The sequence below is a fragment of the Leptosomus discolor genome, chromosome Z, assembly GCF_034619465.1.
Source record: "Leptosomus discolor isolate bLepDis1 chromosome Z, bLepDis1.hap2, whole genome shotgun sequence".
Taxonomy (NCBI): Eukaryota; Metazoa; Chordata; class Aves; order Leptosomiformes; family Leptosomidae; genus Leptosomus; species Leptosomus discolor.
The window spans coordinates 22821601-22840944 of NC_141419.1; the positions used below are offsets into that span (position 1 = coordinate 22821601).

The 19344-nt window shown below is 38.6% G+C and overlaps 1 protein-coding gene across 1 annotated transcript in view; it reads right to left on the reverse strand.

Annotated features, from left to right (window-relative positions):
* Positions 1 to 9347, reverse strand: part of LOC104343776 (atrial natriuretic peptide receptor 1) — a 34304-nt gene extending 24957 nt beyond the window's left edge. The window contains exons 1-6 of the mRNA XM_086480047.1: positions 9294 to 9347; positions 8198 to 8294; positions 5425 to 5557; positions 3244 to 3367; positions 1142 to 1246; positions 412 to 514 (exon numbers count right to left, since the gene is read on the reverse strand). Coding sequence (XP_086336173.1) covers positions 412 to 514; positions 1142 to 1246; positions 3244 to 3367; positions 5425 to 5557; positions 8198 to 8294; positions 9294 to 9347 — 616 coding nt within the window. The remainder of the gene's footprint in view (positions 1 to 411; positions 515 to 1141; positions 1247 to 3243; positions 3368 to 5424; positions 5558 to 8197; positions 8295 to 9293) is intronic.
* Between the last annotated feature and the right edge of the window lie 9997 nt (positions 9348 to 19344).

Sequence of the window (19344 nt, forward strand, 5' to 3'; positions counted from 1 at the left end):
GGGAACCAAGAAGGGTTTCTACCTTTCCAATATGCTTAAGGCTAGTCTGGTCCCCTTCAGATGAAGAGTGTCCAGATCCTCACAATATGCTAGCTGGAAGAATATTTTCACATCCCTATCAACTGCAGGAAAGCCTTGTAGTATCTGAAGCCGTTGATCATGGTATTTGGCTTTACCTATTTGATAAGAGTGTCTTCCTGCTGTTCTAGATTCATACACAGGTTAGAAGCTCAAACATTTTTTCAGATCTTCAGTGTTATATGAAGAAGAATTTTAGGAAGACTTTTGTGTATTTTCAATGAAAAGGCAGGGTATGAGTTCCTTTACTCTTGTTAACTATGCATGAATGATAAAAGCATTGAGATTTGCAGTCAATAAGCAGTCCCCTCACATCATCATTTTATATCATACCTACTGCAGGAAGGACTGTGGTTTTTGCTTCCAGAGCAACTTGCATTCTCCCAACTCTGATGTGTGCGATGAGAGAAGTCACACCCACATGAACTAAAACAACCTGCCAAACAAGTAAACAAAGCAGCAAGCATCAAAACTTCACTCGCATGTAGTAGGCTATTATAATAACAATTGTCCAGTCATGGTGTCTTGCAAAAAAATTTGTGCATTTTTTCAGAATGAGGAAGGACAGGTGTCCTTGATTGGAGAAACAAACAGAAGCAAGAGAGATAACTTTTGTGGGAAGGCAGGTCTGATTCCCTTTCTGGTGTGTATTCTTTTCACCGAGCAGGGCTATTAGCCTATGCATTCTGCCATGTTCGCATCCCTATTACTTCTGCTGGGCAGAAGCCCCCTAATGACCATATTAACCTGCAAGACAGTCCAGTCAGTAACGCAGTATATTGTTAGTGTAGGCCTTAAAAGGATAGATTAGGCTATCCTCTTCCCTCCCATCCCCATTACTTCTACTAACTACCTAAGGAGTAGTAGTGTGAAAAGCTGTTACTTTCAAGTCAAGTCAAGTCAAGGGAATTGTTATTACTCAGCCATATGCATCACTTACACACATAACACTGACAAATAAATGAGATGGGGAACATGTACATGAACCACACTAAACTATTAGCAAGTAAGCTCTGAAAAGAGCACACCAGTTAAAGTCCTCTATCCAATAAATACACCTTACCTTAGCAGTCCAGTTTCTTTGGCTTATTTTGCCAGCTGTAGACAAAGTGTGAGTAAATATCTGGCCATCATCTGGGATCCACGGACCACATATTCCTCCTCTACCCTTTATCAGACATATTGGTTATGTCAGTAAACCACAGCACAATGAAAATCCTAGCTCCTCCTCTTTTACTTTCTTAAAATGACTTGTATTCTCTAACAGCAAATAAAGCAATGTTTTATAACCAAATCTATTAAAATGCTGAAACACAACCACAACTGTTCTGTGGAAAAATAAAGGATAAAATAAGAGAGAAGCAATTGTTCCTATACTGAGTTAAAATCTCACAAATGTTATTTAATACACACGAGCCAAAATGTGGTCCCAAATTTTAACTTCAGTAATCTATCAAGTTAATACACTTTTTCAGAATTCACCATATTAGAAACAGAAACAGAATTGTATTCCACTTCTTTTATTTTTCTAAAGGGATTTTACTGCAGTTTCACTTTTGATAGAGCAGCTTTTTTTTTTTTTTCTTTAATAAGGGAGGAAGGGATCTCTTCTGTGCCTGTTTGCAGAGCATTTCTCAGTAAAGCTGTTCAAGATGTAAACCTCCCAGCAATTGCAGCCACAGAGGATTATTTTGGCTGTCTGAAGATCTTGCGGTTTTTTGTTTATTTGGAAGGATTAAGTCTGTTTATTAACTCCAGATATTTCTTCAGGCACTTCCTTCAATGCACTGTAAGATATAGCCCCAGTCAAAAGAAATGGAGTTCATGTTAACTAAGCTAAGGTGTTCTAAAAGTCATGACACTGCAAAAAAAAACCACCCAACAAAACATCCTCTCAAATAATGGAAAAAGCTTGCTTTGAAGTGTAAGTTCAATCTTATGCAATGATACTAACAGCCTTCTTTCTGTATGACGGCCAACCTGCTTAGACTTCTTCTAAGCAGGAACTGAAATATTTACAGTATTACAAGGAAGTCAGATGATGCACGTTGGCTACATGCTTTCACCTTTTCTGCATCTTAATTCCAAGCAGAACGAATTGTGAAAGTAAGAAATAATGGAGAGGTCACCACAGTGGTGGGATGTTGAAGTTCTTTACTATGGTTCTACACAAAAGTTTTGATGTGAAGGTTCCAGCAAGGATTCCTCTTTTAAACAAAAGGCCTGGTATCAGCTAAGCCCCCCAGGGAGTCATTAATAAAACAGGTTCTTAAGAAGGGATTGCCAAGAAGTAAGCTAGAGCTCTTGGGGAGACATTAAGCCTTCACACAGAACAGTACATGAAATAGCTGCAAGAGGAGTATAGACTAGATTTTCTATTACACCATCTTTGATCACAAAGAATGTGTCAGATTGCCAGAAGGGGGATCAACTAGAAAGACTGGGCAACTGCATGAAGTTTATTGTGCAAGGTAAGGCTTACCTCACAGAAAAAAAAGAAAAAAAAATGTGTCCCAAACTGTATTGTTAGAATCAGAACTCTAAATATTCATACAAAGACAGACAGGCTGTTACAATGAGACAAGCAGACAAGTTAAGAATGGACCCTGCCTACATTGCATGAACAAATTTTGTTATCCTGTAATTGGATTCCTTTTTTCTTTTCTCTGATCTAATACAGAAAAATCATTCCATCTCAGCATATGTGTATACACGCTTTGTTCTACAAGTCACAGCCAGTGATACTCACTCCACCCACTTTCAGTAATTCAAGCAAATCATTCAAGGTCCCTCTATAAGTTGCAGAGATTCCACCTGGCATTTCGCCCTGATTGCTTTAGAATGAAATGATCTGTCTTTATTTCTCTATTGACTGTTCAGAGATCTGACTGAAGTAATACTAAAGAGATGAAACTGGCCCAAATATACATAATGAGAGATTCTGAATACTGCCTTGTCCAAAAACCCAGCCATTTGCTTTGCAGCCTCAGCATCCAGTGGAAAAAAATCTAAAAATGGCAGATATCCCCACAGTGGTTTAAGTGAACTATAGATTTGGTCTCTTTGTAATCACAGAAAGACCTCATAAACTTGAACCTGGTTATTACAATGCTGTCTCATCCCGTAGCAAGAACAGAGCACATGGTGCTGCACTGTTATACTAACCATGAAGGCCAAAGGACAGGAGTGAATGTTGGCATGGTAGACACAGCAGTTCTCTCCATTTGCATCTTTCCAGCTGGCAGGGCATTCATGCTTCTCACAGAATTCCTTTGCAGCAGTAGCATTGCTAGCCAACCAGCAGAGAGAGAGAGAAACTTTATATTTATTCTTCATTCCTCAAAATTGCAACAAGCATATGAGAGCTTATTCTTTATTCTGCACATAAAAATTAGCAGCAAAAACATATGCAGTGAAATAAACACTGTTACATCATATCTTTCTTTTTTGTTTTGCTTCTGATTGAAGCACTACTACAGCAATGAAGATTGCTGTCAACCAGACCACTGTCTACTGCCATGCAGTAGGGACTTCTAGCAGATACTATGCCACAAGAAGGCAGCAACCTCCACTTCTCTCCTGAGACTGACTTCATGAGCAGCTGGGATTACTTGGCACTGCTACACCTAGGACACAAAAAGATACCACTACTCTACTTCCACTATCAGAAATATGTGTCCCTGGCTACTTCCGTTCTCAGTGTTTTCAATTATATACTTTCATCTACGCGTGTGATTCATACTTATCATCCAGCTCCAATCTTTGCTCTGCAACCCAAACAGCCAAGGAAAATAATTATATTGGACAATAGTATCAGATGCAATTCCACAAAACAAAAGTTTAGAGCAAAAAGTGGACTTTATGAATAGACTGTTTGGCAAAACAAGGTGGGCCTTTTGAAAGTCTGTCCCTGAAAGACAAATGTAGTTACCTGGAAATGTGTGATGCAACACCTCTCCCCACTGTTTCCTTAGTTACACTTTCAGTTGATTACTACCCAAATAAATATGGCTTTAAATTAAAATCATTTTCTGCCTAATTCCATCAGACACTTGTCTTTATGGAAGCTTTTAAAAATTTATCCTGTATTCTGTAACTTTTATTCAATATCTTCATCATGGCTTCACCCAATTATGCTGATGCCCATACATTGGCTTGCCATGTTTGGGTCAGCCACTGTAAGCTTAAGAGTCAACCAGATAGTCTTCTAGTTAAAATGAGGTGCAAACTTGATCCCTTTGAAAAACTGCAGCATAGATTTCTCTCTTCTTAAATATTCACCATCTGCCTCTATGTGCAACATATGTATAAGTACACAAAAAGCAGAATTTTCCAGATTCCTCACTGATTTAAGGCAGTGGGTCCCCCTGGAAAGACTAGAAAAACTGCTTCATTCCCAAGCACGGAAAAAACTTGCTTTATGATTACTAGGCATAAATTTCAGAAAATGTGATAAACAAATTTTGCAAAACTGTGTAACTGTGGTACACAGATGATCAAAATACAATATCAACTTTTTGCCATTGTAAAAAGTTACAGGGTTATAGATCATCTTTCAATATGAAAAAAAAAAAATCTCTGGATAACAGCTTTTACAATCTGAACTTTGCAATGTGAACACTCAGACTGGCAGAGAAAAATGTGAGGTTTTCCATAAACATCTCTTTCACCAAGTACAGCACAGGAAGTGGGGAAATACAGCTGCAGCCTTTGCCGCAGACATTGTTGTATACGGATGAAGAATTGCTATGTACAGATGAAAGTGTACAATAAAGGTGTATTAGCCTTTTAATGATCTGGAGTTGTATACATAAACATTCTGTATTTAATCTCTGTTGTCTACAGTTACCAACACAGTCTCTGAGTTGATATATAAGCTTTTGGACTTATTTAAATCCCACGGAAATCAAAAGAAGTTCATCACTGAATTCAGTGGATTCAGGGTTGGGCCAGCCTCTTTTTCATATCCATGTTGTGCACTTCAAACACACTTATGATTAAAATGACACAGTTAGTCTGGGACGCGTGCTTAAACTTCAGCTGTGAATTCCTTGTGTAAAGAAGGTGAGAAGTGATGTTCAGAATTGCACTGAGACAGTAATGCAGATACAGGGTGACATGCCCTATCCTTGACCATGCGAGCAGGCATGCCATGATGGCTGCTCTGAGAGCAAAGCTGTTGCAGAGGAGAAAATATCAGGGCACACAGAGCTATAAGACACCTCAAGAGATGCAAGAAATTAGCAAGGAGCCCCAGAATATGTGTTCCAATTATGTTACTGAAAATGTTCACACAGAATCCCCATAATCTCATAACCATGAAACAATTTTTATAGGTGATAATACCTGTGAGAAAGGATTCCATTTTGCACTGCATATTGATAAAAGTTGTCTGAAGCAAAGACTGCATAGGTTACGTTGAAGAATTCCCCACTGACAGCCTTTTCTGGAGGTCTTTGCACCCATGCCATCTCCAGGCCTAGAAACAACACAATCATGGACCAATGTATGTGCTATACTTTTCTACTTTACAGATGCATATAAATGTAAAACTTTCTCTGGAGTGATTTTCATCTATTGTTCCTATTGCTTTTTGTGAGCCCAAAACAGTCATCCATTTTAGTGCCTGTACAGGTAAACACAAATGCACAATAACTGAACAATTCTGATACTCACTTAGAAAAGATCAAGCAATTGGAGAAATACAACAAAAAACCTGGTCATACAAAATAAAGTAACTTCATTCCCAGCATAATGCAGTGCTGCTTGTCCTGATACACTTGCTTTCCTCTTTGATCAGGTAATAAACATCGCTCTTCATTCTTGGCTGCTTTCACTGAGGCACATCTCATTATGGAAGAAGAACAGACAACTCTAGCACACATGAAATTCTGCCAAAACTCTTAACCTCATGAGATATAAATTATATATACTAATAATTATACATTTAAGAAAGTATTTTCATTTTATAAAACCATGTCACATCTTGAACAGAAGACAGTGGAAGGAGTGCTACTCAGATATCTGTCATTTTCCATTTCCACACTCTTACTGGGAAAGATGATTTATTCCAGCCATCTCTGCTGTCCCTGGGACACCTTATCACCTGCTCTGAGCCTGGGAATGAACTGAGATAAGAGGGGGCAGAAGTTTTTAATCCATATTCTTAAACAACACTACCAAAATCTTGCCACTCCATTCACCTTCCTCTTTCCATATTGTTACATGAAGGTTTTAATTTGCACCACATCAAATCACTTACATCATCAAGTGTGTAGCTCTATGTTTGTCAGGAAGTTTTAAATCCCTTCTGCAGATGATGGGTAAACCTGCCTTTCAAGAGATCCTCACATTTTTGTTGTTGTTGCTCAGTTATAAACTCTTTCATTACTCTGGAGTTGTTTTTACAAGTGTATTCTTCACTTGCACTGTTAGTGAAGCTGCTGGTTTTTCCCCTAAACATAATTCCCTTTCAGATATAAAGAAGTAATTGTAAAATAACCTCTTGATTTCAAATCTATCTTGAAAAGTAAAAACTCATTATAAATGCTAACACTAAGAGAAACTACAACACAAAGATTTACAAAAAAATGCTAGTGTGATTTGCACTAAAAGGTAAGAGAGAGCTGAGCTTCAGAGAATGTGTGAGAATGAAGGCAAAAGGTCAGCATAAATTTCAGTTAAATTACTTTCTACTTCCCTTTAAAGGTCTCACAAAGATAAATGAAACTCTTCTTTCAACAACAGACACTCCAACATCTAAATGCTTTGAAGATCTTGTGTTAAACTCACAGCAATGAGGCTACAGTATATGCCTCTTGCTTTGCTTTTAGCAGTGCCCAGAAGATGACAGAAGAACCATAGAGAAAGCAGGATAGAGCTTGGAGTTCATTCTAAAACTGGTTGGAAAGGATATATGTTAATTAAGCAACCTACTCATATTAGCTTCCCTTGTACTCAGTTCACACTTTGATTATTAGCAAGAATAATTTTAAACAAGTCATCTGATCTGATAAATAGTTGTTTTAATGTTAAAGCAATAGTAAATTCATACAGGGATAAAAATCATAGTTGACAAACATCTAGACAGTCTTTGAATTTCACTGTTCCAATGGAACTCTTCGGAAAATGTTTAACTGGAACACTGAGCTCAGAGTGTAACCCAGCAGTATATTTCCTGGAGTGTTTAATCAGTATGAGTTTCTCAGGTGTTCTTGTTTTTTCTAAAACCCCTATTGAAACATATTGGCTCTGGTCTTACCTTTTACAACATAAACAAAAGTGTTCCTTTACATCAGTTATTTATCAGTTACAGAGTCACAAAATCACAGTCAGTTGAAATCGGAAGGCACCTCTGGAAATCATTCAGTCCAACTCTGTTGTTCAAGGCAGGGTCACCTAAAGCACGTCGCTCTAGATTTTATCTATATGGGTTTCAAAAATCTCTAAGGAGGAAGAAACCACAACTTTCTACTGTTTGATCACCATTACAGTACAAAAGATGTTTCTTCTATTTAAATTGAATTTTCCGTATTTCAGTTGCTGTTATTTGCTGTTCAATCTCAAACAATCAATTTCCAACATAAAAAAATATTCTATTTTTTATTATCATGTAAATTTGGTTTTGAAATTGACTGGACTAAGTAGTTAAAGATCTCAGATTTTTTTTAATTTCTCATGGAACACAGTTTTGTGCAAGGTGGAAAAGCATGATGTGTAGAATCAGTGATTTTGCTTACTGGCTTGAGTGTTTAAACACAGACCACTTTTGAACCGACACTACAAAATCTCAGCAATGCAGAGCTGCATGCCTGATTTGTTTGGATTAAGTTGCATTTGGTTTTCTAATAGAAATAAAATGTTTTCAGTTTCTTTCTGGGGGAAGGGATTCAGCTGTTGCTATTACTTTTTCTTTTGAAAACTGGACAAATATTTGCTCTGAAGTATCTTTTGGTGTCTTTCACTTATTTCTCTAGAGAGGTTGTCACTGATTCAGATGCTTTCCACCATGTGTAACATTCGTCATGACTGGTATTGTTCTGAGCACTTCAATTTTGAGTTCTCAACCATTCCTCAAGGAAGAGGTGATCTTTCTTGTGAAGCTTTAGGACTCACTCACCTCCACAGTCCAGCATGTTATACTCATCTGGTTTATCCAGGGGCCAACAGTCATAGTCTTTGTTATCTAAATCATGCCATCCCTCCACTAATATCACCTGCTAGAAAAAAAAGCATATGAATAGACTCCAAAAAAGACAGTAAGAGAACAGAGGAAGGATGAGTTCTGTTTCCAAAATTATGTTTCTTGTAAAGAAATAAAACCAAATGCAGAAACATAGCATGGCATATTTCGCTCTCTTCAACTTCTGGAGCAAAAAATGACAGCTTCCTAGGGGTATAAAAACTCAATCAGTATATTATTTTGATCTGTCCAGAAATTAGCCATGGAACAATAAGGGGACTTACCCTTCTCTTGCAGAAGGTTTTCTCTACAAAGAGCAGGTGGCTCTAGGACCATATGCAGAGAGACATTTGATTTAAAGAGTCTTTTTGTTTGCTTTTAAAATGGCAGCCCCCCTGCTCCAAACTGCTCCATTTCTTTTAATGTTTTACACCTAAACTCCTTGAATAAGTAATTTTTGTTACACTTTTACTAACACAATACAACTGTTAATTATATAAAAGTTAAAATACATAATTATAGAGAATATTAAGATTGCATAAGCCTATTACAGGTAGAATACAGCATCATAATAGCATACAGATTGAACTGCAACAGTAGCAGAATACATACATTATACCTGTATGTATGTTATATATCATAATGAATATATTAATCATGTATTAAAATATACACTCTAGGGTATATATGAACAGAACAGAATATGTTATGATAACGCATCATGGTCTAATTCCACTTCTAGTAAAAGATAATACTTTCTATTCATATAATCTACTATTATTTTTCTATATATTATTGGAGGATAATCACCTACTGATTATACAATTACTCATCACAGTATTCATGGAATAAGACAGAATGATACAACTGATTTTTCCAATATATTCTCCTGTTACTTTTGTTTTCTACATGACTAAAATAACATTCAACAATTGCCTGGTATAAATAGCTGTCTTATTGCAGTAAGCCATATACAGTTCGTTCCGCATGCACAGACCACAGAAATGCAAGTGGATCTATGTAGTTTACCTACCAATAAACTGAGGAGGCTTCGGAGCCCTAAGACTGGTGTTTTGACAGCTCTCATGCTCCCTAACATGCACCCAGCTCACCAAGTATCAGGGCTGCTTCTGATGTTGCTGTTGCTACTGAATTAGATGCCCTTGCCTAAGAAGGGGTGTTGCTAGGCACGCTGGTCCTGGCAACTCCAGCTGCTGCAGCTGTTCTGCCTCCTCCTTCCCTCTTCTCACCTACCCCACTTCTTCTCGGTTCAGGGTGGAAACATCCCTCTGCACCTCTGTTGAACCTCTCTGAAAAATCATCACTTGTCTTAGGGGCAGCTCTGCTCTCAGACCATTGAAGTTTGTGCCCCTGTCAGCTCAAAGCTGGAAAAGCAACCGGAGGATTTTATGTCACTGCCTTGTCGAACTCGGGCAGCATCTGATCCTTAGGCAGATTAATCGATACTGTGGAAATAAAAACAGAGACATAGCTGGGCCTGCGGGAGGAGAGATGTGTAAACTCCATGGCAAGAAAAGGTCACCTATGTAAGAAAAACTGTTAAGACTAGAGGTTGGACTAGATGATCCCCTGAGGTTCCTTCCAACCGGAATTGTATTACACCCTACGACTTCAATTTTTCAGTCCCTGGTGTACAACAGCTTCTACCTGGGAATTGTCCTGCTACATGCACAGGTGAAACAGACCTCTGCCTAGCCATGCTGGTAACATAAAGACATGGATGGGACCATGACCATTTCTGTCTGCTGAAGTCACTGCCAATACAGAACTTCAGTTGTGGTTCAGCTCTCATGAATATTTCTGTGTGTTTTCTCTGGAATTCTGGCTTTCAGCCCAAACTGACATTAAGGATCTTATTCAAAATGCTTGGACTTCACTATTTATTGCATCAAATTTGCATGAAAAAAATGCAACGTGTGTCCACTTCAACTTGAAAGGGGTTGTAGATCAATTAAAAAATCTGTTTGGAGTTATTCATAAAAGAGATATTTGTATAAACTAATATAAACATTTTAGGTTGGAATTTTATGTTTGTAATGAAATCCTAAACCTCATTTCTGTTGTGTCTTCCTGTGCTTCACTATGACCACTTCACCCAAATCATAGGTTTCAATATATGGAAGCTTTTAGACTCTTTCAGCTTGGCTACATGGTAGAAAGAGAAAAGAAAAAAATTGCCTTTTTTGGGGTAGAATTATCTGCTTAAAGGAACTCTTCATATAGTAACATCTTGGAGAGGTTTTACTGGTGATTTTTTTAGGGTATCTTGTGCTTAAGGAGGAATTTGCTGGCAGGGAAGCTAAGGATTACGACTTGTTACACCCTTCAGCAGCCAAAAGATTATCAGACTGATCCTATTTTCTTTAATAGCGCTGTCAAATATTCACATGACATTAATATCATGATTCAAGGACTGTAAAGATCATACATTACCTTTATAGATACTTGTCTATCACCAAGTTCAGAATTCCTGGAGAGTGGCCAAATACAAGTCTCGGAATCCTGAATTAAAGATGGACTGATCAGAATGGCTGGTGATGATCTGATTTAACAATCTATCCCAGCTATTTAAGAAGCACATTACCACCTCTGCATTTAAGCACTGGAAATTCTAAAAAGAAACCAGTGAGGACTATTTTGCAATATAAATATATGAACCTTGGTAAAAAGAAACAATTGACAGCTTAATGAGTAATGTATTCTTCAGGTCTATCTAAAACTCCCTCTATAAAGGAAATCAGAAACAGACTTGAATAAACTGAGATGGTCATCTCAAACCTAATGCTCTTCGCTTTACTTGTGCTCATTTTTCTGTTTGTAAATTATGTACAGTCACATAATTTGCATTAACATCTTACATTGGATCATACTATGAATGAGTTTATTAACACAGTCAGATTCAGTCTAGCATAGATTAACTGAATTCTGCCTACTGCCACTTGACTGACTTCGTGAAATAACAGTTCTTTGGCTTTTCTTAGAAGGATCTCTTAATCTGAAAAAAATAGGTAATTTCTGATTGAAATTACGTTTATCAAATAACTTAATGTTTACAAATTTATTTCTGTTGTCTTGGCTGTCCTCAGATGCTACCTTAAGCTACAACATTTCCATTTCATTCGTTAACTCAATAATAACTTCTACTACTGAACAGAGGGAAAATAAAGATATTTCAAAGTTTTATAGGCAACATCCCTGTAGATATTGGTTAAAACATACACTTTTGTTAATGTTTTGACAATAATCTTACAACTAAAATGTAAATATGCAATATTTGTAGAAAATAATAACAATGGTTACATATTGCTGAATGCAACTTGCCAATTATGTGCTTTCAAGTGTGTTAGGAAAGCCATTTCCAGAAACATACTGAAACAAAAATTACTGTGATGAAAGTTTAAAATATCCTCGAAAATATTTGTCTGTTCTGGCATTCAAACTTTCCATATGGTTCTTGTCTTGATAACAAGCTGAAATAGAGATATTTAAACTACTTCATTTTTAGATTAAGTTCTCTAGCAAGACACTTAGTTTTAACGAAAAATAATCAAAAAAATTACTGCTGCGGCTCATTTGACATTTCAAAATTCTGGCATTCCAGAGATACCATTTATCAGAACTGTGTTGTTATTTGTGAAATCAGTAGTTAAAACTTAAGTTCTTGAAAGAACACTATGCAGAGTATGTTCATCCTGCACGTGGGTTGGCATCCTGCTCAATGCTACACCACCCCGGACTCCTAGAATCTAAAGGGACTTCAGATTATATAACCTATTCTCCTTTTATAGTGTTAGCTCAAATAAAAAGCATTTTAAATGACACAGAATCTGAGTGCCTTTCTTACAGTCTGTGTGCCTTTCTTACTGGGATCGTAGCAGACTAGCAAAGCTTCCGATAGTCACCGTGTTTGCAGGGCCGGTGAGCGGGCATGGCCAGTACTCTGACACTCCCCTCTAGTGGTTTCATTGCAGAACAACGGCAGGCAGATTCCCTCCTGTGAGCAGTTTGGTTCAAGGATGGCCTCCCCTCGATGCACAAGCTGCCACAACTAGCGTACCCAGCAGCAGTGCAGCAGAGAACCTGCCTGATCTCAGGTTCTCACCTGGGAGTTTGGTGGCAGCAGCTGGTGGCCTTCTACCCCTTCCCTTCCAAACAGCAGAGTGATGCACTGGACAGCCACAAGAAATTCCTAGGGCTCTGGCCTATGGCCATGTTACCACAGCACAGCTAGTGATCACACCTCCACCAGGTCACCACAACCATTTGTTTACACATTTTTAACCTAGAAAAAGTGCTTTGCTGTCCTGTGTAATGCAGCCCCACAGACAAAGGATATTGATCTGATCTTGTAATTTCACACTGACACAAACAAGTATGTATGTCAAAAGAGGTCTTCAAGCGTGGGCTTCTTGTGTGCTCTCCCCGCAGTGCTGGTGCTCCTGTGTGTTCACGTGGTTCAGTGAGACTCAGACTTCAGCTGAGCCTAGATTAGCAAGGTTAAAAGACACCACTTGACTTTCTCCAGAATTCTTGGCGATTTAATTAAAAGACTAAACATTGTCATGAAGTTTGTAGTAGATCAGTAGCTTTAGAAGTACTGAGTGCCCTCAATTTGCTGGAAGTGCTGAACAAGCAACAGGTGTGGGTCTGGTGAAATGCTGGAGAGCTGTAAGCAAGCTCCTGAGCCTTGCATTCACACACACCATCCCTTAACTTTGTAGTATCTCTCCATTTCTCTCACACACTCTCCCAATTATTGGAAGTTTGAGAGAATTCCTAAGAAAGAGGCCTCGGGCTAAAAGAATGGTGATCATAAAAAAAAAGTAATGATATATTTGTCACTAAAGATCTCAAACATTAGATGATTAATCTTTGATGACAGTTTAACTCAATTGCAGCAGAAGGAGCAAACGGTTACATAGTTCGCACAAAGGAACAGAGTTGGGAGGCAGTATGAAAGCATGGAAGATCAGAGAGTTTTGTAAAAAGGTAATTACAGACATTGAAAACTATAGCTAAGAAACTGCTTCATCTCACTACCACCCATGATGTTATACATACCTCACAAACTCACAGAAACCTCAAAAATGCAAAAGGTACTCATTGGTAAGTCTTCACTGGACTCTCAAGTTACCGGGAATGCTGAACAATTTTATGCTTTTACAGATGCATTCCTCAGGTCCACCGTAGTTCATGGGGCATCACAAGATGGCTTGTTCTGTTGCTGCACTTTGGGTTTGATCTGCAGCTTAAGATCTCAAGCTTAAAAACAAACTTGAACACTTAATTAATTTCAAAAATGTTTGAAAATGCATCAAAACTTGAAACAAAAGTATCATGTATACTGTCTGCAGGTTGTATGAAGACTGTCACCTGGAATACGCCACAGACTTGTGGAAGAAATATTTCTGTTTAAGAATATGAACTATTTTCTGTTTAGAGGATTGACCACTACATAACCTGTTGTGGAAGGAAAGCAACATTCCATCATTTTCATCATGTAATGCAATCTGTAAATTGTCTTCTTCTAAAGAGAAGGTGGAAAGAATGACATCTTGAATTTTGCAAGGAGAATACTCACAGCTAGAAAAATAACAGGTAACAGTGATTATCTCTCTAGTTGAAAATGCTGTTGGTCTTAATAATTTGATATAACATACGACTGAAAATATCTAGTGACTGGATAAGAAAAGTTGAACTCACAGTTCTCAGAGAAGATAACAGGAACTTCACTTTCAAATTGATTCAGGTTAACCTTCAGAAAATCCTAGCTGAAGTATATAACTTAAAAGAGATTTCTGCATCAAGGGATTTGCTTGAATAAATATTGGGTTTCTGTTACTATAATGCAGCATGTCAATGCTATAGTTGTTCAAAGGGCATTCATCAAGTCTGAGAATGTGAGAATAAAATTCAATTTGATAGGATGACTGCCTGAGAGGCTTAAGAAGAGCTGGTCCCAGTTCAGCACAGAGTAATATGAGTTTTCTGTTTAGGAAGAAACTGAGCCAAACATCACTGATGTTCTCAAACGCCTCCCATCTTTCAGTCCTCCCACACAGGCAGAAATGTTATAAATTTTTGCAGTGCTTAAGATCAGCAAACTGGGCTGCTCTTAAGATCTACTGTGGAGGATCTGGGTGTCAGCGAGAGATGGCAGCTGCAGGACATTTCTGTTCTTATCTGCGTCATGCTCCTAAGATCCACTGGTCACTCCATCAGTTGTAGTGGCATTCAGCTGAAACCTGCATTTTGCCTCAATGGGTTCTTCCTCTCTTCCTCACCTCTCACTGCATGATTCATTTATGTTTTCAGAATTCTTGAATGATTTTCTGCCCATATTTTCATGCACACTAGCACTGCACATTTATTGACATTGCACATACTCTTTCTCGCTCCAAAAACACATCCTCATAAGCCACAATTGCTTCCACATTTCTAGGGTCTCATGTGATCAGGAATTCCTAAGAGACACTGAGAGGTCACTGAGACAGGAGGTCTCTTGACCTTTTGTAACTGAGGGATCATTTAGCCTTTTGGATCATCTCTGTGGACCAGCCCTAAAATGAAACAGAAGTCCAAACTGTTCCCTTTCTTCAAGTCGTGGACATTTCTGCATACGTCAGGCTAGATAAATGTTTGACTAGCCTGTTTTTAATGACCTTCAGTAGTGAGCCTCTCCCACTTCCTTTGTGGTGTAGTCCAGTGCTTCATTACCTTTTCTTGTTAGAAAGTTTTCTCTGTGGTCCCACCTGCTTCTATCTTGCTATTGTTTCAGCTCAGTACTTATCCCAGCTACACAGAGAAGAGTTAGCATGTTCTGTAATTTTTACATGCTTGAAGTCTCTTCCATTCTGGCTGTTGCTAGTTACTATGTATCAAGATACCATACAGAAATATATTCCCACACTTCTTCACAAGGAAAAAGGATTATCCTAGTTTCAGAAACACAACAGAGAAATAAAGAGTGAGTAAAGAAAATGTGTTGAGTCTAAGCAGTACAGATATTTCAACAGTGGGAATAAACACTTTCTCCTTGGACCTTTGGATGCAAACAAGTGATCCCAAATGCAGCCCAGATCATAATCACGAGACCACTCTCATACTGTAATCAAAATAAATGTCACATTTCCAGAAAGAAGTGAAAAACAGACTTTAACATCCCAGTCTTTCTGCTGATGGAGGCGTTGTCTCAATGAGCTTTTTAAATCTGCCTCAAGTGGAGTGAACTTGGTGAACGTCCAGTTTGGCATTATGCCATTTTTAGATTGTTTTGTGACTGACTAGCTGTCAGAACTAGTCTAGTGGGAGAAGCTGAGGATTTTCAGATGCTACTGAACCTGAAAAGATTTCTCTGCCATTCAGGATTCTCTGGTTCTTTGGGTACATTACTTTCTCTGCTGAAGAGATGCCTTCCTTCTGTCAGAAAACACTGGGGAGCCAGCAACTACTTTTCCTGTCATCTTTAGCACCCAGAGATCAATCTGCCATTTGCACTGTAGCTTTGATACAAGGAACAGTGGCTCAAATGCTGACAGAGAAGAAGAGACAGAAGAGAAAGAGTTTTGAAATCGAAACCCAAATGCTTGAAGTGATGACTTACCTGTTGAGATAAAATAAGGTATCCTTTTGTAGCCACATGCAACTATCATCTGATACAGAGCTCAGCCTCACTTTGACCAAAATCCCTGGCACACCTCTTGGCTTATTCCAGTGATACACCAGCCCCAGAATGGAGAACTTGAGAACACACTGTTAGGAGAAACATAGGCATAGTAAGTCAGTATTTGTAAAGAGGATTTTTATTTTCCATTATTTCACTTTTGTATTGCCTCGGGCTACTAGCTAATCAGCTTTTTCTTATCTTTTGATATCTCTCTCCCTTCAGAAAGCACTCTCCAGAGTGATATCCAAAATGGTTTCTAATGTAGTCTGGTTAACAAGAAGCATGGGGTGTCAGTGTGATTCTGCCATGAAGTATTTCATTGCTCTGCTCTGACAAATATTAGTAACTAAGTTGAGCTGTGCCTTCTTGTCTTACACTTCCCTCCAAACCTCCACTTCCCTTATAATTTAATTTCTACTTAATAATTCCTTGGTTTTTAAACTTCCAAAAGCAGGAGATTCTCAAAAGCATAAACAGCAGCCAGAGGTCTGATGCCCACTGAATCTCCCCATGGTTTACTGCCGCTTATTTCTTGGGAAAATTCTCCCCTATTTTTTGTGAAAGTATGTGTACAGTGAGTAATAAAAGGAAACACTCACAATGCTGACACAGGGTATCAGGACCCTGAGCATACCTCTCTCTCCTGGAAGCTATGCTGCCTGGTCTCAGGGCTAACTGATAGTGCAACTCTCCAGCCTTAGAGCTATGTGAGGGACAGCTGCCCAAGAAGCCCTTGCAGGGGCTCTCCACCTTTCTCTAGGAGCTGCTTTTACAGCTGCTGGGCTCTCATACTTGTTTTCTGCCAGAGCTACATTGCATCTATGCCCTTACCTGGCCAGGCACCCTGTTGATTTGAACCCTGACCCTGACACATGGATTTGACTCCCTAGCTTGATTTAGGACTTGTCTCATCACCATGGACTCGTCAATCTCCACTTTTGGCTGACACTGTTTACTACCTCCAGACCCACCACGCTTGCCCTCTTCAGGCACTGTAGACCTGCGCTCTGTTTGGGGTAACACTACTCTGCCTGCCTTGCTGTCACCCTGAATCTCTCTCCCTTGTGGAGCACTCTGCCCTTGCTGCTCGCCTACACGGACACCTCAGGTGTAATGCTGCGGTTAAAGAAAAAAAAAGAAAAGTTCAGGAGTAAATATGCAATAAAACAAAATTCCACCCAGAAAGGAAAATGGAAACGTTTTGCTCAAAACCTCGTAGAGTTACATCTCTACAGCATCTTTTGCTAAACTGTTTCTAATTGCAAGTATGGATTAGGGTAAAGGACTTACTCTTTACAAACAAACAAGAAATTGTTTTCATAGTAAGTAGGTAATTACCAGAACAGAATTCTATGCATGCTTAACTTCAAACACAGACGTTATAATAGCTTGGAATTTCCTGGTGTTTCTACAGTATTTTTAAATGAACAGTATTATCACTGATTTAGATTGATTTCCAGGCACGCTCCTGCTTCAAAATATCTGCTTCAAACTGGGTGTGGTTTTAGAGATTTTTGTAAAGTGTATATGGGCACTTTAGTTTCTTAACAATGATAGGTTTTTGTTAATGCTTGACAACTACCAGTCGTTGCATTGGTTCATAGTCTCATTCTTTCCTTAGTCATAAAATAAGACTAGCTGTGTCCTCTCTTCATGCTCCAGGTTCTTATCCCATTAATAGGAAATAATTGAGATATATTTTATTCTCTTTATTTCAGTGGGAAGAAAAAACCCACCTTATTACTACCTTCTTTAGATCCCATGGAAGCCAGATAAGCAGCTCCATACTTGATGTGAAAGTTTAGAGATGCAAGTAATTCATTTGGAAGAATGACACACCAAATTCTTAGCCCTCCAAGCATGAAGTAGGACAGATATCCTATCATTGTCAGACAACACAGGATTAAAGAGCAAGGTTACCTGCAGAAAAGGTAGGGAAACTAGATATGCTAAATGGGCAAAACAAGGAGAGAAATTGCTCTTCTCCCAACTCCTGGGTCCCAGGGATCACAGGGCTTATTCACTTTTCTTTTGCGAATATACACCGGAGTTGTGGACTGATTTCTACAAACCCTGAAGTAAGACTGATGTTAGTATATTTCGCATTTAAGGAGAGAAGGGGTGCATAAGAACCTGAATATCCAGGGAACTGGTGTGCTTCTGTGCTGGTGAGAAAGGGATGCCATTTTATATGGTAGCTTGTGACAAACTCATTAGCATATTGGAGTGACTCATGAGGACCATTATAAAATATCTTAGGGTTTTTTTTTCCCTTTACATTTGAGCAGAAGGATGCTTTTCATCTCTGGCTCGGCTATTTCTGATACTAGCTAGGACATGTTTCAAGGCATTCTCCATGCTTTCATGCAGGGCTTATGAAAAGACTATTTTTACCACATGACTATTAGTGAGTCTCTTCAGTCCTCCTGCCTCCCTCAGGGTCAAATTCTCCCCTGAAATTGTGCTCTGACTATGTAAGAGATATATATTGAAATTCCATGGGGAAGCGTGGCTAGCGTAAAGCTGAAGAGAAGATTACTTTGCGGTTTTGGTTAAACACAAGTGGATCATTCTCTTAAATAACTCAGTGGTTATTTTTGTTCCCTCTGATGTACCAGTGGTTCAATAAATACTCAGCACGTAAGTTTGGTTCTTAAACCAACTTACACCTTGTTCTGCTTCAAAAAACGACCACAAATCTAACCGAGTTAGTAAGCTTTTGTGAAACCACTACAACTCTGTGTATTATGACTAGGATATATTTAAAATCCAGTCTTTTTGGTCCCACAAAGAGGATTCTCTTCTCTTTTAATAGTAGTCTGAGATCACTTCTACTTCCAACTATGGAATGAACATGAACTACCATTAGCAGCACCATTTTGCTGCATTACTTTATATTCATAGCATGTAACCAGTGGGCCAGACTCTGAATGAAGAAGCAACATTTCTCACCCCATTCTCGTGTGCTTGGGGGGCACTTTTATTTAAAAAAGAAGTCGTGATATGTAAGAGAATCATATAACATAGTCACGCAATATATGAAGTATTGCAATGCATGTATTGTAACTGTGCACAGTAACCCGGGTTAACCAGCTCTGGTAAGTCTGCCCAAGTAAAAGTTTTGGGGTATAAATGTTAAAGCCTGGGAAGAAGAAAGAGGGAAAGAAAATTTGTTTCAGAGTTGCCTGGATTTGTATGACCAATAGGACCATGTGGAGCCCTACAGGCTGTATGCATTCTAAGAGAATTTAAATAGCCAAAATATTTGTGGTTAAAGGAGCAAGGAGCAAAGCAAGGAGTACCCAGGACCGCAAGAAAAGTAAAGAGTAGCAAGCAGGATCAAAGACCAGAGCTGTGAGGACAAAGGTTTACACATGCCTGGCATCACACAGTGAGG